The sequence below is a fragment of the Rana temporaria genome, chromosome 2 (assembly GCF_905171775.1).
Source record: "Rana temporaria chromosome 2, aRanTem1.1, whole genome shotgun sequence".
Taxonomy (NCBI): Eukaryota; Metazoa; Chordata; class Amphibia; order Anura; family Ranidae; genus Rana; species Rana temporaria.
This window is the reverse complement of record NC_053490.1, coordinates 485356713-485372564: the sequence shown is the minus strand read 5'-3', so window position 1 is coordinate 485372564 and position 15852 is coordinate 485356713. Positions and strand designations below refer to the sequence as shown.

General features: G+C 48.7%; 1 protein-coding gene across 1 annotated transcript in view; it reads right to left on the bottom strand.

Moving 5' to 3' along the window:
- The window catches only part of LOC120927844 (multidrug resistance-associated protein 1-like), a 124105-nt gene that overhangs the window by 91500 nt on the left and 16753 nt on the right, over nucleotides 1–15852 (bottom strand). The window contains exons 2-3 of the mRNA XM_040338798.1: nucleotides 14244–14305; nucleotides 7848–7983 (exon numbers count right to left, since the gene is read on the bottom strand). Of these exons, the coding sequence (XP_040194732.1) occupies nucleotides 7848–7983; nucleotides 14244–14305 (198 nt within the window). The remainder of the gene's footprint in view (nucleotides 1–7847; nucleotides 7984–14243; nucleotides 14306–15852) is intronic.

Here is a 15852-nt window from a genome sequence, read left to right as displayed (position 1 = left end):
GACGGACACAGCATCCTTTGACCTTAGGGTTATGCTTCTTCCTACCAGGAGATTTAGGCAGAATTCTACAGCACTTAAGGTGTTAAAAACTTTCCTTCATGCCGCTCCTCCCAGGGGGCGTGGCTCCCCCAGGCATAACCCACACTCTGCTTTAGCAGCCTCAGTTCGTAACAAGCAGTACAAACAAAGGAGGGGTGGGTGCTGTGTCCGTCTATGAACTCAGAGAAATGGATTTTACGGTGAGTACAAAAATCCTTTTTTCTCTTTCGTTCATAGACGGACACAGCATCCTTTGACCTTAGGGACGTCCCCAAGCAGTGTCAAAAAAATTCGAGGGGTGGGAAAATAACACAGCAAAAACAGGTTACACCCCAAACAAAACCGGAGTTACTCAACGGAGGAACTCCAACCTTAAACTGCCGCCTGTAACACCCTGCGGCCGAAGGAGGCATCAGAAGATGCACTCACATCCACCTTATAAAACTTTGAAAAAGTGTGGAACGACGACCAGGTCGCTGCCTTACACACCTGTAACACAGAGGCTTGGTGTCGGAAGCCCAGGAGGCCCCGATCGCCCTGGTCGAATGCGCCATGACCCGAAAGGGAGGCGCCCGCCCCTTCAGGGCGTAGGCCTGAAGCACAACCTGTCGGATCCACCTGGAAATGGTGGCCGACGAGACTGCCAGGCCCTTACTGGGACCGGACACAGACACGAACAGCGAGTCCGACTTCCGGAACGGAGCTGTCGCCGACAAGTAAACTCGAAGGGCCCGAACCACATCCAGAGAATGTAAAGAGGCCTCCTTCGGGTTCTTCGGCTGAGGACATAATGATGGAACAACAATGTCCTCGTTAATGTGAAAGGCCGAAACGACCTTCGGAAGAAAAGAGGGCTGCGGGCGCAGCACCGCCTTATCCTGATGGATGACCAAGTAGGGGGCCTTGCAATACAAGGCCGCCAGTTCAGACACTCGTCTGATAGAGGTAATAGCTACCAGAAAGACCACCTTCTGCGACAAAGTCAGCAAGGGGATCTCCCGAATGTCCTCAAAGGGGGCACGCTGAAGCGCCGAGAGGACCAAGTTCAAGTCCCAAGAAGGTAGCGGAGGGCGCACCGGGGGGGCCACATGCCGGACCCCCTGCACAAACGTGCGAACCAAAGAATTCGCTGCCAAGGGACGCTGAAAATAAACAGCCTGAGCAGAAATCTGACTCTTGATCGTGCTCAAGGCAAGAGCCTGGTCCACTCCCCGCTGTAGGAACAGCAGGATCCGGGACACCACGTAAGTACGGGGGTGCCACTTCATCTCCTCACACATAGAGATGTATGCTTTCCATGTACGATGGTAAATTTTTCGAGAAGTGGACTTCCGTGCACGCAGCATGGTAGAGATTACCGGGCCCGACAGGCCCCGGTCCTTCAGTACCTGGTTTTCAACAGCCACGTCGTTAAAGCCAGTGACCGTAAAGCAGGATGGAAGATCGGGCCCTGAGACAGGAGATCTTCCCTCAGAGGCAGACGCCAGGGGGCGTCTGTCACCAGACGTACCAGGTCCGCGTACCAAGAGTGACGCGGCCAATCCGGGGCGATCAGGATCGTTGGAATACCTTCGGCTTCCACCCTGCGCAGCAGGCGGGGTAGGAGCCTTAGAGGAGGGAAGGCGTAAATCAGGTGATATTGACCCAGGGAGCCACTAACGCGTCTGACGTGTCTGCCCACGGGTCCCTTGACCTAGCCACAAACCATGGTACCTTCCGATTGAGACGGGACGCCAGAAGGTCCACGTCTGGAGTGCCCCATTTTTGGCACAGGATCTGAAACACCTCCGGGTGGAGAGACCACTCCCCTTGATCCAGAGTCATGCGACTTAGGGAGTCGGCTTGCCAATTCAGAACTCCCGGAATGTATACCGCCGACAGGGCCGGAACGGACCTTTCGGCCCACCGAAGTATGTGAGCGACCTCCGTCGCCGCGGCCGAGCTCCTTGTGCCGCCCTGATGATTGATGTACGCCACGGCCGTGGCGTTGTCGGACTGGATCCTGACAGGACGGCCCTTTAGCTCCAGCGACCACCTGACAAGGCACAGCTTGATTGCTCGGAGCTCCAGGATATTGATCGGCAGGCGGGACTCCTCCCGAGTCCAGCGCCCCTGGGCTGACTGGGTGCCCCAGACGCCCCCCCAGCCGAAGAGGCTGGCATCCGTCGTGACCACTGTCCAGCGGCACGGAAGAAAAGACTTCCCGGACCGAAGCACCGGAGACGTCAGCCACCATGCCAGGGAAGACTTGGCCAGATGGCTCAACCGAATCTGGTGATCCAGAGAAGATGGGACCCTGTCCCATCGTGACAGAATCTCCTTCTGTAGTACCCTGGTGTGGATTGGGCATACAGAACTGCCTCGAAGGAGGCCACCATCAGACCCAGAACCCGCATGCAGAAGCGAAGAGATGACCACTTCTGGGTCAACAACTGTCTCACTGCAGATTGCAGGGTCAGCAGGTTTTGCGATGGGAGGAACACTTTTGTCTCCCCCGAATCCAAAACCAGCCCCAGGGGTTCCAGCTTCTGGGACGGAACCAACACTGATTTTCTGAGATTCAGAAACCAGCCGAACTCCTGCAGAGTCCGACACGTGATGGACACGTCCTCCTCTAACTCTGAGCCTGAAGAAGCTCTCAGGAGAAGGTCGTCCAGGTATCCCACGATAGCGATCCCTCGCTGCCATCCTGAATCGCTGCACCTTGACAAAGGAGTTGAGGGCCTTTAGGTCCAGGATAGGGCGAACCCCTCCCTTCTTGGGGACCACGAACAGATTGGAGTAGAACCCCCGAAACCGTTCCAGCGAGGGGACCGGCACAACCACCCCCCTGTCCAGAAGATCCTGGACAGCCCCGGACAGGGCTAGCCGACGATCCGGAGGAAGCTGGAGGTTGGATGGAAAAAAATCTGTTTGGGGGACAAGAAAGGAACTCTATCTTGTACCCCGAGGCGACCACCTCGCAAACCCAACGGTCGGATAGAAGAGAATTCCACCGATCCACGAAGTCGTGAAGCCGTCCCCCCACCCGAGACCCGGGCGGGGGCAGACCTTCATGCGGAAGCAGGCTTGTCCGCAGGCTTGTTCGGTTTTTTGAACCAGGGGCGCTTACGCCCGGCAGCAAGGGCTTTTGCACCTTGCGGACCTTTTCCAGCCGCGCTGGCGCACGAAAAAAACCGTTTAGGGGGTAGTAAAAGTAGGACCTTGCTTGCGGCGAGGTTCCCTACCCTTCCCCGACTGAGGGAGCAAGGTGCTCTTACCTCCAGTGGCATCCTTAATGATGTCATCCAGGGATGCCCCCAAAAGCCGTCCGCCCTTAAAGGGCAAATCTACCAAGGCCTTTTTTGAGTACTGGTCAGCCGACCAGCACTTCAGCCATATAAGGCGGCGCAGAACCACTGCGTAGACAGAAGCCCTGGAAAGCAAAGGAATCTAATCCATATCCGCCTCGCAGAGAAACTTCTGACCCTGAATCAACTGTTCAGCCAGGTCCCTAGAGGACTCGGAAGCCCCCTGGACCTCCAGGTCCTGCAGCAGGAGCTTCGCCCTTTCAGTCAGCGTCTGAGCTACCAGGGCTCCGGCCAGAGCCGGCCTTACCACCGAACCCACCACCGAGAACAGGGAGCGGGCCACGGCCTCCACTCTCCTATTAGCGGGGTCCTTGAAAGCAGGAGCCCCCTCCACAGGCAACGTAGTAGCCTTACTCAGTCTGGACACAGGAGGGTCCACCGACGGAGGAGTGACCCACTTTTTTTAAAAAAAGTCCTCCTCCAGGGGGTAACGGTAGCAAAGCTTTTAGGAACCGTAAAAGCCTTTTGCGGTGTATCCCATTCCTTATACAACATATTGTCTAAATAAGGAACACAGGGGAATACCTTAGCGGTACGCGGTGGTTTGCGGAATCCAAAAGGACTGACACCGCTGGTGTCTCCGCCAAATCCTCTAAATGAAGAGCCTCACGCACCGCAGTAATAAGAGCTCCAACAAATTCCTTATCAGCAGACTCCGCAGCAGAGTCATCCTCGCTGTCCATGTGGGTTAAGCCCGCATCCTCTGACATGACAGAACCAGAAGCATCAGATTCTGCGTCAGAGATATCCCCAGAAACAGCCTCCGGGGGGGGGGCGCTTTTTTACCCCCCAACCGAGCACTGGCTGCTTCAAACCTGGTGAGAAAAGACTCCAGGACAGCCGACACCGATTGAACAGATGTGGCAGGGGGAGGGGCGCTTAAGGGTTAATTCCGGCATTGTAAGAAATGAGGGGCCTGATTCAGGCTCCATATTGCCGTTGCCATTTCACCCCTACTGCCAAGGGCAGGAAAAAAGTCCCCCACAGGTCACCTCCCGGCCGCTAGAGCACAGTATGGGGCCCCCTGAGACTCACCACCCCCTGGTACAGCGCGGTCTGTGAAGGCAAGTGTGTGCTGAGGAGAAGCTGCAGCGCTGCGTCTGTCCCCTCAGATGATTCGCGGTCTTTTTTCCCCGCCGAAACGGCCACTAGAGGCCGAACTAGTGCTGAAAATGGCGCCGGCCACAAGAAAATGGCCGCCGAATAATACAAGCGCGGCTCCGGCAAAATGGCCGCCGTTGCGCAGTTTTAAAAAGACAGTGTACCCAAAAATGACAGTACACCAAAACAGCACACAGCACACACAAAAATGCCCAGAATGTCCACCACAGTCCCCTGCAGTGACACAGAACAGCCCCAGCCATACCCGAGTGAAAAAAAAAAAAAAAAAAAATATGAGCCCCAGGGAAAAAACCCCCTGCACAGCCGTCACCCAAAGGGGAAAGGAGGGAGAGGAATAAGGGAGAGAGGAAAGCAGGGGAAAACCCTCAGTCGACCTCCCAAGGGAAAACATTCCAGCCAGACCACTTACCTGAGTAAGGGGCCACTACTTACCTGTCCTGCGACTACCTGGCTGGAGGTATCCCAGACAGAACCAACGTCCGCGAACGGCATGGCTGTCAGCCAGACACACTGTGACAAGGCCATAGAGACCGGTCATATGTGTGCCCTAGAACCGAAGTTCCCCGGCCGCCCCTGGAGCAATGGGGCCTGTCGTGGACGTCCCAAAGCGGAGCTGAGGGCCGGCACACGCTCGAAGGCCGAACCTGGGGGGACTACAAGGGTCGAGGACCCAGCCTGTCACCCAGTCGGCTGTTGATAGAAGAATCGCAGGATTCAAAAATAAAAATAAAATAAAAAAGCGAGGAAAAAACTCGCAAAATGCAAAAAAATTTGCAAGAAAAAACTCCAGAGTCCAGGACTCCAGAGAGAGCCTGACTCTCCTGACGGTTAGGCAGAAACAAACTGAGGCTGCTAAAGCAGAGTGTGGGTTATGCCTGGGGGAGCCACGCCCCCTGGGAGGAGCGGCATGAAGGAAAGTTTTTAACACCTTAAGTGCTGTAGAATTCTGCCTAAATCTCCTGGTAGGAAGAAGCATAACCCTAAGGTCAAAGGATGCTGTGTCCGTCTATGAACGAAAGAGAAAAATGTTTGCCCTGGGCCCAAACCATATTAAAGACGGCCCTGCCTGATGGTATGACAAGATGGAGAAGTATCTGCCTGTATTTCTCAGCCCTGAGGACACCATTGATCCTGACCATTTGTAGAAATGCAGCCCCAAACAAGGAACCACCACCATGCTTCACTGTTGCCTGCAGACACTCAATATTGTACCACTCTCCATCCCTTCATGAACAAACTGCCTCCTGCTACAGCCAAACTCGTATATTTCAAAATTTGGGCTCATCATGGGCTCCGGACTCATCAGTCCAGAGCCCCTGCTGCCCTTTTTCTGCACCCAGTTCCTATGTTTTCATACATAGGACATTAAAACAAACCCAAGTGGCTTAACTATGCATGAAAACATAGGAACTGGGGTGCAAAACAATGCAGCAGGTGCTCTGGACTGTGCAGTTAAAATCAGCAGGAGGCATTAAATAATTGACTTGTTCTTTAATACTTATATAGTGGCTTCCCCTGCTCCAGTTTTATACTTACCTGTCCCCAATCTAGCAAGATATCAAGCGCACATGCATCGAGTAGCAGGGTGTTATGGGGGGTTAGATGTAGAACCTTTACCAGAGCTTGCCTTCTCAATGTAGAACTGTGTCACACAGAAAACAGAGTGGTCACAAGACCCTACCCTGTAGAGCACAGGTGTCAAACACAAGGCCCGGCGGGCCGAATCCGGCCCTCCAGGCCATTTCATGTGGCCCTTGCACCTCTCCTGCAGCTGCAGGAGAGCTCTGGCCCCCCTCGGGTCCTTCTCCAGACCCCTACTTTCTGCTTTCAAGAAATGCATCCAGCTTTTTCCCAGCAGCAGCATAAGATAAGGGGGGTGCACTGTAATGTAAGGGAGGGTGGGGGACTCAACTTCTGATGGTGGGGTGGCTCTTGACATCTAATGTAAGGCGAGGGGATGCGCTGGACATCTAATCTTACAGATACAACCGGCCCTTTTGAGGGCAATCATAATGCTGATGCGGCCCACGATGAAATGGAGTATGACACTCCTGCAGTGTAGAGGATGAATTTGTCCTCTGTAGTGGGCTTCAGTCGGCCCTCTTTGGGAAGCCTGTACCTATTAAAGATATGGGATTCCCATATTCCTGTATTTGTTAGCTATTTTATAACTATTTATATACACACGAATTGCATAACTAGTTCCAAATCTCATGAATGATGATAGATAAGATGTTCCTCATTAACCAGTAACTAGCTGTACTGGGAAGGCAGAGCTGCAGTGCAATCATAATCTTGCAGAGCTTTTTTTCTCAGAAAATAGGTGCAGGAACTCAACCACGACCCGTTCATATTTCACAAACAGTAGAAGGGTCTTAAAGGGGCATTAAATACCAGAATTGCATTACATGCAGAGGGCCAGATTCTCCAATAATCTGCGGCAGCCTTGCGTAAGCTATTTACACTACGCCGCCCCAACTTACTGGAGCAAGTGCCATATTCCTCAAGCACTTGCTCCGTCGTTTGTGGAGGCGTAGTGTAAAAGGCCCGGCGTATCCCCGCGTATTTAAAAGGGGGCGGCTTATATTTAAATTAAGCGCGTCCCCGTTGCGATCGAACTGCGCATGCGCCGGGCGAAAAATAGCCCAGTGCACATGCTCCAGTTCTCGGCGGAAAACGTCAATGACGCCGACGTGTGCGTCATTGACGTAAAGTCGTATTCAAGAACGACTTACGAAAACGACGTACCCGACGGGAAAAGACGACACGGACCCGACGCCATACTTAACATGGCATACGTGGGACTGGCGTAAGGTTACCCCTCATATAGCAGGGGTAACCTTACGCTTACGCAAACGACGTAAGCGACGGTTACGCGACGCGATTTTGTTCGGGAATCGGCGTATCAGGCTCATTTGCATAAACAAATGAGACCTGAACGTAAACGCCACCTAGCGGCCGGCGGCGAATTACATTTAAGATCCGACAGTGTAAGATGTCGGATCTTCAGCGTATCTATGCGAAAATGATTCTAGGAATCACTCGCATTGATACGCGGGTCAAAAAACAGAGATACAACGGAGTTTCCTGAGATACTCCGTCGTAACTCTACTGAGAATATGGCCCAGAGTGCAGAGTTCAGGGGGTTACAAAGCTGTCACTTGTAAACACAGAAACCAGACTTCTGTGTTTACAAGTGATTGTGGTGAGCGGGCACCAAAGGGTCTGAGCCAGAGGTGGTGGAACTGAGTTCCCCCAAGTTCCCCCTGAAAAAAAATCCCTGATGTCTTGTATATGGTCTATGTTCATTATAATATGCAGAATTCCTTTTTTTACCTTCTTGCCTTGTGGCACTATTTCTTTCCTCCAGTTTTTTTCTATTGCAGGGTAAATAACATATGATGAATCAGCTTCATTCAGCTCAATCAGATCTTCTCTTTCCAATGGTTTCTTATAACCAAGTGTTATTATCCTATTAAAATAGAAATAATTAGGACGCTATTATTACTTGGAGAGCCACCTACACATTTAAGAAGACAGATTAATGTGCAGAGTGCAGTAATACATATAAAATAGTTAAACTATTATATTTGAATAAAAGGGTCAGTTTGCCAGTTAGGACAAGCAAAAAATGGAAATTATAACAGTTTTCCTATTTCTTTTTAAGTCTATTAATGTAGAAGTTGATGTTTTAGATTTCTTTTTATGAATTTGTATGATGTGTTATTTTACAAATCTGTACTGAGTGTGTACAACATGCTGATGTGTTTGCAAAGCATGCTGAGCTTTCTTTTTACAAAGCCCAGCAATACCTAAGGGCTCTTTCACACGTCCGTTCCGTTCGTCCGTTTTTTGGATGTCCGTTAACGGACCGCAATGCTTCCCTATGGGCTAGCGTCCGTTAGCGGATGAGCATCCGCTAACGTCCGTTAGCATCCGTCTGCGTTAAGTTCCGTTTTTTTGGACGGAAGAAAACCCTATTTTTCTTCCGTCAAAAAAACGGAACGGACAAAAAACGGACGTTACCTGATGATCCGTTTACCATCCGATCCGCTAACATCCGTTTTTCATCAAAATATGTAAAAAGCCCCCCAAAAAAAAATAAATAAAAAAAAACGGATGAAAAAACGGATGGAAAAACTGATGGAAAAAGGACGAAAAACGGACGCAAAACTGATTGAAAAACGGATCAACTGATGAAAAAAAAAACTGATCTAAAAAACTGAGCTGACGTGTGAAAGAGCCCTAAGGCTAGGTTCACACTATTGTGAGTTGAATGCGGGTTTCCCCGGGGTCCAGAGTCCAGCGATGCGGGGGAACAAAGCTCCACTCCTCTCCCCCTCCTCTCCACGGTGGTGGCATCCCTACTGTGGGCGCATGGCTGTGGCTTCACACCCGGGCACGCACTGTGCACTTTGACTGACCGGGCAATTATCTGGGACCTGTGACGTGTCCCAGATGATTGCCAAGAGGGAGGGGGGAGAGGTGAACTTCCTTCTGGGAGCTGGAACCCTCTAAAAAGAAGGTCCCCCCCCCAAAAAAAAATGACATGCCAAATGTGGCATGTCAGGGGGGCACCCTCCCTTAAAGCAGAAGTCTCACCTTTGGGTGGAACTCCGCTTTAAGACCGCAATTGATGGACCGTAAATTTGGTTGGTTCAGCTAAATTTCAATCCATCTATGGGCAGGCTGGTTTGTACAGAAGTCAATTTCTCGATTGGCTTCTGTACAACCAGCCTGTTGGAATATTTTCGCTCGATCAGTGCCGCCAGCTATAGCCAGTGGTGCTGATTCGTGTATTCTGACAGCAGGGAGCTCTCCACACAGTCAGAATACAATGGCCCGGATTCACAAAGCACTTGCAGCAAAACGTATCTCGAGATACGTCGCATAAGTGCAAATATGCGCCGTCGTATCTGTGTGCCGTGCCCACAAAACTAAGATACGCCTGAAAATAGGCTTCATCCGACTGACGTAACTTTCCTACGCCGGCGTAGAGTGGTCGCATATTTACGCTGGACGTATGTGGCGCTCCCATTGATTTTCTATTCACACATGCAAATGAGGGAGATACGCCGATTCACGAACGTACGTCCGTCCGACGCAGTGCGTGTAAAGTCATACGTCCGGCGTAAAAGTTATGCCCCATAAAGAAGGTGTAACTCAGCAGCATCCATGCAAAGGGCTGCACCAGGGAACACAAGCCGACGTATTTTACGTAGGACGTGAATAGGACTAGACGTATCTTAGGCAGTTGTTCCGACGTGATTGTGAGTATGCGCACTGGGATGCGCCCACGGGACGGCGCATGCGCCGTTGGCGATACGTATCTTTCTGGCGCTCGGCCCATCATTTGCATGGGGTCATGCCTCATTAGCATGGCTCACGCCCACTTCCACTTACGCCTTGGAAACCCAGCGCAGATTTGGAAGCACTGGCTTTGTGAATTCAGTGCTTGCCTCTCTGTGCTGCGTCGGCGTAGCGTAAAGGAGATACGCTACGGCGGCATAAATATGCGCCAGTATCTGTGAATCCGGGCCAATGGCTCCAGGGGAGGGATTCCCCCATCCGCATTAAATGTGTGGATGGGGGGATCAATTCTTATGAATGAAAGAAAATTAATCTTATATGGCCTGCCTTAGACCTTTTACTAAATTTACTAAAACTGGAGAGGGCAAAATCTGGTGCAGATCTGCATAGAAACCAATCAACTTCCATTTTTTTTGGTCGAAGCTTAATTGAACAAGCTGAAGTTAGAAGCTGATTGGCTACCATGCAGATCTGCACCAGATTTTGCACTCTCCAGTTTTAGTAAATCAATCCCCTGCAATAATCCACTAGATAAAATGTTGCCCTCTTCGGGACACGGAGTTCTCTATCTAGCACTACTATTGCTCTCGGAGACTTGCATGCCACCTGCTGACCACAGATAGCAAATATTTAATTTGCTATAATTCATGTTTAAAAATAATTATTACTACTGAACATAATAGATAAAATATATATCCTACTGAACTTTAAAGAGAATCAGTAGAGTGTTTTATTTTTTATTTTTTTATTTATATATATATATATATATATATATATATATATATATATATATATATATATATATATATATATATATATATATAAACAAAAAAAATAAAACACTCTACTGATTCTCTTTAAAGTTCAGTAGGATTTTTTGTGTAGGAAATAGGAAAAAATAGGAAAATCATTTTTTTTTTAAATTCCCGGGATTTCTTCCAATGCAGCATTTACAAAAATGATGCAGCCCCAGATATTTTCTCCAAAATATAGTCAAATCCCTCAGACTAGGGAGGCTTGTTACTGTAATGTCGTGGGCTGGTTAAGCCTAAACGCAAAGCTCTGTTTCAGTTTAGTTGTGTTCCTTTCAATGTTCCATGACAACAGAGGCAGGAAAAATAGATTCTGTTTGTGTAAATCATTAAAATAACATTAAGATAAGCCAGTCAGATGGAATTAGTGGTTGACACTCACACAATAAGAGAACAGATGTCATTCGGGACATACAAGGTATTAGTTGGGACCTGGGGTTAAATGAGGAGGAGGCTTATTTTTTATTTTACTTACTTTACTTAAAAAATAATAATCAATTTTTTTCTTCTAGATTTTTCCATTCTCCTCTGTAGCAACATATTACTTTAAATATCCGTCTAGTGCTTATTGTCATCAACAACCTATAGATCACACTGTTCAGCTGTAGGAGCTCATATATCCCCAACATGTCACAGATGAGGGCACGAGACTTTCCATGTACCCACAATGCAGAGACTCCTTTTTATGTGCATCATCCCATAAATGCGGCATTTACAGAGTTAAAACAGGAGGTGACCTATTGCCTCCTTAAAGCGGAGGTTCACCCAAAAATCAACTTTCTGTCACTAGATCCAGCATACTGCTGACATCTGCAGTATGCTGGATTTTTTTTTTGTACTTATCGTTTTAGCCGTATTTCTTCTCCGGCTCCGAGCGGGGAATCCTTTGGGTATAGGCGTTCCTAAATCAAGCGCAGTTGATTGATGGGCTTGGATAGCGCGTCACACCATCCGGAAATAGCCAACGTGACTCTCGGCTGCTTACGGCGCTATACGGCGTCTGCGCCTGCCGTGTAGAGCTGACTGCTCAGGCCCCCGTAAATTTCAGAGAGTCACGTCGGCTATTTTCGGAAGGTGTGACGTGCTATCCAATCCCGTCAATCAACTGCGCTTTATTTAAGAACGCCTATACCCGGAAGGATACGCCGCTCGGTGCAGAAGAAATACGGCTAAAATGAGAAGTACAAAAAAAAAAAAATCCAGCATACTGCAGATGTCCGCAGTATGCTAGATCTAGTGACAGAAAGTTGATTTTTGGGTGAACCCCCACTTTAACGTCTGCCAAACGCTGCTGTTTATTTATTTATCTTCAGTATTTAACAGCTTCCGGACTGATCACTGTATTGGTGTCACCGGTCCCTAAAAAGTGTCACTTAGACCCCTTTCACACTGAGGGCGTATTGCAGGTGCTATAGCGTTAAAAATAGCGCCTGCAATCCACCCTAAAAGGGCTGCTCCATTGTCTCCAGTGTGGGAGCCCGAGGGGCTTTCACACTGGAGCGTTGCGCTAGCAGAAAGAAAAAAATATTCCTGCTAGCCGCATCTTTGGAGCGGTGTGTATACCGCTCCTCCACCGCTGCTGCCCATTGAAATCAATGGGACAGCGCTGCTATGCCGCCCGCAATGCGCTGCTTCAGCTTTCAGCTAGCCCCGCTAGCAGCCGAAATGCGCCACAAATCCGCCCATAGCATCGGCGGTAAAAATAGCGGCATTTTACGGCCGCTCAGTGTGAAAGGGGTCTTAAGCCCCATACACACTATCAGTTTTCCTGCAAGTTTTTCTCTTCAGGTTTACCAAAACCATGTAGTGCAAGGGCCTGCCTGATTGCGTACAAATTGAAACTCTTAAGTAGGATTGTCCCGATACCACTTTTTTAAGACCGAGTACAAGTACCGATACTTTTTTTCAAGTACTCGCCGATACCGAATACCAATACTTTTTTTTAATCTCATGTGACAGCGGCACATGTGTCAGTATGTTTTTTCTTTAATTTTTTTATTTTCTACAATAATTTTTTTTATTATTTATTTTTTTTATTTATTTTTTTCAGCCCTGTTGGGGGGGCTTTGGTGAGATATTAGGGGTCTTAACAGACCTCTGACATCTTCCCTTTGAGACAGGGAAAGGGACTAGGGACACATGTTCCCCAGTCCCTTTCTCAGCAGCATCAGCTGCGCTGAAAATGAATGGAATGAAGACAGCGTCTTCTCTTCATTCATAAACTGAAACATTTGTAAACACAGGTTACAATGTTTCAGTTATGTGAATGGACAGAGTCAGTGATCACTGACTCTGTCCATTCGGAGCAGTAAGGAGCCGGATTTACCAGCTCCTACCCCGCTCTCCATCCTGACATTTTCAGGGGGTGGAGGAGGAGCACGGAAGGGGAGAGAAACACGGCGGCATACACGGGATACACGGCATACACGGCGGCATACACGGGATACACGGGATACACGGTGGCATACACGGCATACACGGCGGCAAACACGGGATACACGGGATACACGGCGGCATACACGGGATACACGGTGGCATACACGGGATACACGGCGGCATACACGGGATACACGGCGGCATACACGGCGGCATACACGGGATACGCGGCATAAACGGGATACACGGCGGCATACACGGGATACACGGTGGCATACACGGGATACACGGCGGCATACACGGGATACACGGCGGCATACACGGCGGCATACACGGGATACACGGCATAAACGGGATACACGGCGGCATACACGGGATACACGGCGGCATACACGGGATACACGGTGGCATACACGGGATACACGGCGGCATACACGGGATACACGGCGGCATACACGGTGGGATACATGGAGGGAGGGAGACAGACTGCAGCAAAATGGAGGGGGGCTGGAGGAGGACACGGGACAGTCAGCAGTGATCGTGTGTGGGGGAGTTACAAGCACCTATCACCGCTGATTTTAAAGCAGCTGAAAGCCACGCGGGGGGGGGGGGGGAGAGAGAGAGAGAAGTGGAGAAATTAATTTTAAATCTATACAGCGGTAATCGGTGCTTGTAACTTTCCCACGCACTGATCACCGTCGACAGTACAAGTATCGGGTGAAGCATCGGGAGCATTTGCCCGAGTACAAGTATACAAGTACTCGGGGAAATGCTTGGTATCGGGACAACCCTACTCTTAAGGATTAACCTCATATTAGATGAGAAAAACCTGAGATGAGAAAAACCTGCAGGAAAACTGATAGTGTGTATGGGGCTTTAGTGTTAGATTTGTCTGCTGCAATGTTGCAGTCCCGCTAAAAATCACAGATTACCAGTAAAAAAAAAATGTTTTAAAAGAATAAAAGTCCCTAAATCTATCCCGTAGTTTGTAGATGCTGTAACTTTTGTGTAAACCAATCAATATACACGTATTGGGATTTTTTTAACCAAAAATATGTAGCTGAATAAAAATTGGCCTAAATTGATGAAGACATTTTTTTTTTTTTTTACTTTTTTTTGGGGATATGTACCGTATTAGAGCAGACATAAAAATAAAAGAAGAGGAAAAAAGTGGTTAATAGAGGTTGAACTAAAATGTCCAATGTATCACTTTCATGATGAAGAATATCCATACCTGCTGTACCAGGAATAGGTCACCCTGCTGAGAAATGATACTTTGTTTTCCGGATTTTCATTCTGTACAGAAAAAAAGAAAAGGTTCAAGTCAGTATAAGCAATAATTTTTTATTTATTTTTTAATTGTTGATGTTTCTACACTGCATACAAAAGCCAAACCCAACACTGATATTAAAACAAAACTAGTTGGTGCAGTTTGTGAATGCCGATCTTTAACCAAACCTGTCACTTAGTTTCTTTTTTTGGCAATCTCAGAACTTTGGGGCACAGCAACCAGAACTGTCATGGTCAAACTGTGGCCTGTCCCTTCCCAAACAACGGGGCTCCCAGTTGGCCACAAAGTGTGATGAATGACCTTAAAGAAGAAGTAAACCCTCTCTTCCAAAAAATAAATAAAAAAGACAACCTGCAAGACAAGGGCACAATGAGCTAGTATGCATAGCATACTAGCTCAATATGAATTACTTAACGTTGAGTGGCACGCTCAGTGTGCCTGTGCCCGATGTCTACGACGCATGCTAGGTCTGGGCAGTGTGAGAAAGAGTAAAACAGACACTCTTGGCTAACAACTGCAGCCAACAACCCTACCTGGGAGCCACAGTCCGGGCTGAATAATGTGCCCAGGTATCAGGCAGTCTGAAACCCAGGCACATAATTCAAAACCCGGACTGTCTGGGTCAAGTGGCAACCCTAGGCACACCTACTACAAGACATGTCTATGGTGTATGAGGTATGATCTCCATATCAAAGTTCAAGCGTTGGTCAAAGGCTGCTAGCAGGAGGTCTGTGTGTGTGACCGGGAGTGAGAGACTGCGGCCTACAGCAGAGAGTTGGATCGCACGCCCCAGCGGGAGCTTTGTGGATGGCCCTGCTAATCGAGCAGGTGTATCGGCCTGTGCTTCAGAGCATTTTAAGCCATCTGCTTTCCTGCCCATCGGGAGTAGCAGCACGGCGTGGCGGCGACATCTTCACTGACAGAAGCACCAGAAGGAGATTCCGGACGAAGTCTGCCAGCCTGCTGGGATCCACGGTGGTGAGAGGGCACCTGCCCATCCAAGTAGCGACTGCAGTATTTCTGAGTGAGTTTCTTTCCTACAGACTGCTGGTGAGACTTGTAGTTCCACGGCTGTGGATCTGCTGCACCTGAGCATCTTACAACCAGACTTTGGGGCCTTGCTTCTCTCCCCTATGCTGTAAGGTCAAAACTGTATTACTCACACATAAGAAGTAATTAACAAGTGGGAACAGTTCTCCAGCTAAGCAACCAATAGCATATTGTTCTTCAGTTATTGCCCTTTTGTTTCTCTTGGATTACAAATAAATACACACGTCAACACTGCAGTATAATATCAGACTAGCTGAAGACCAACCGGAAATGGAGGAACATTTTCCACTTAATTCCTTTACCAAGCTTTACTGCTCTACATTGGAGAACTGCTCTGAACTGCAACCTATGGGGAGCCATTTAGTGAGCTATAGTTAAAGCGGAGTTCCACCCTAAAAATTAACTATTAACAGCTTGCCTTTAATGTAAAAAAAAAAAAAAAAACACTTCTATCTGGCTGTTACTAGGCAGATTTTGTAATCTGCCTACTCCCTAGTCCTAG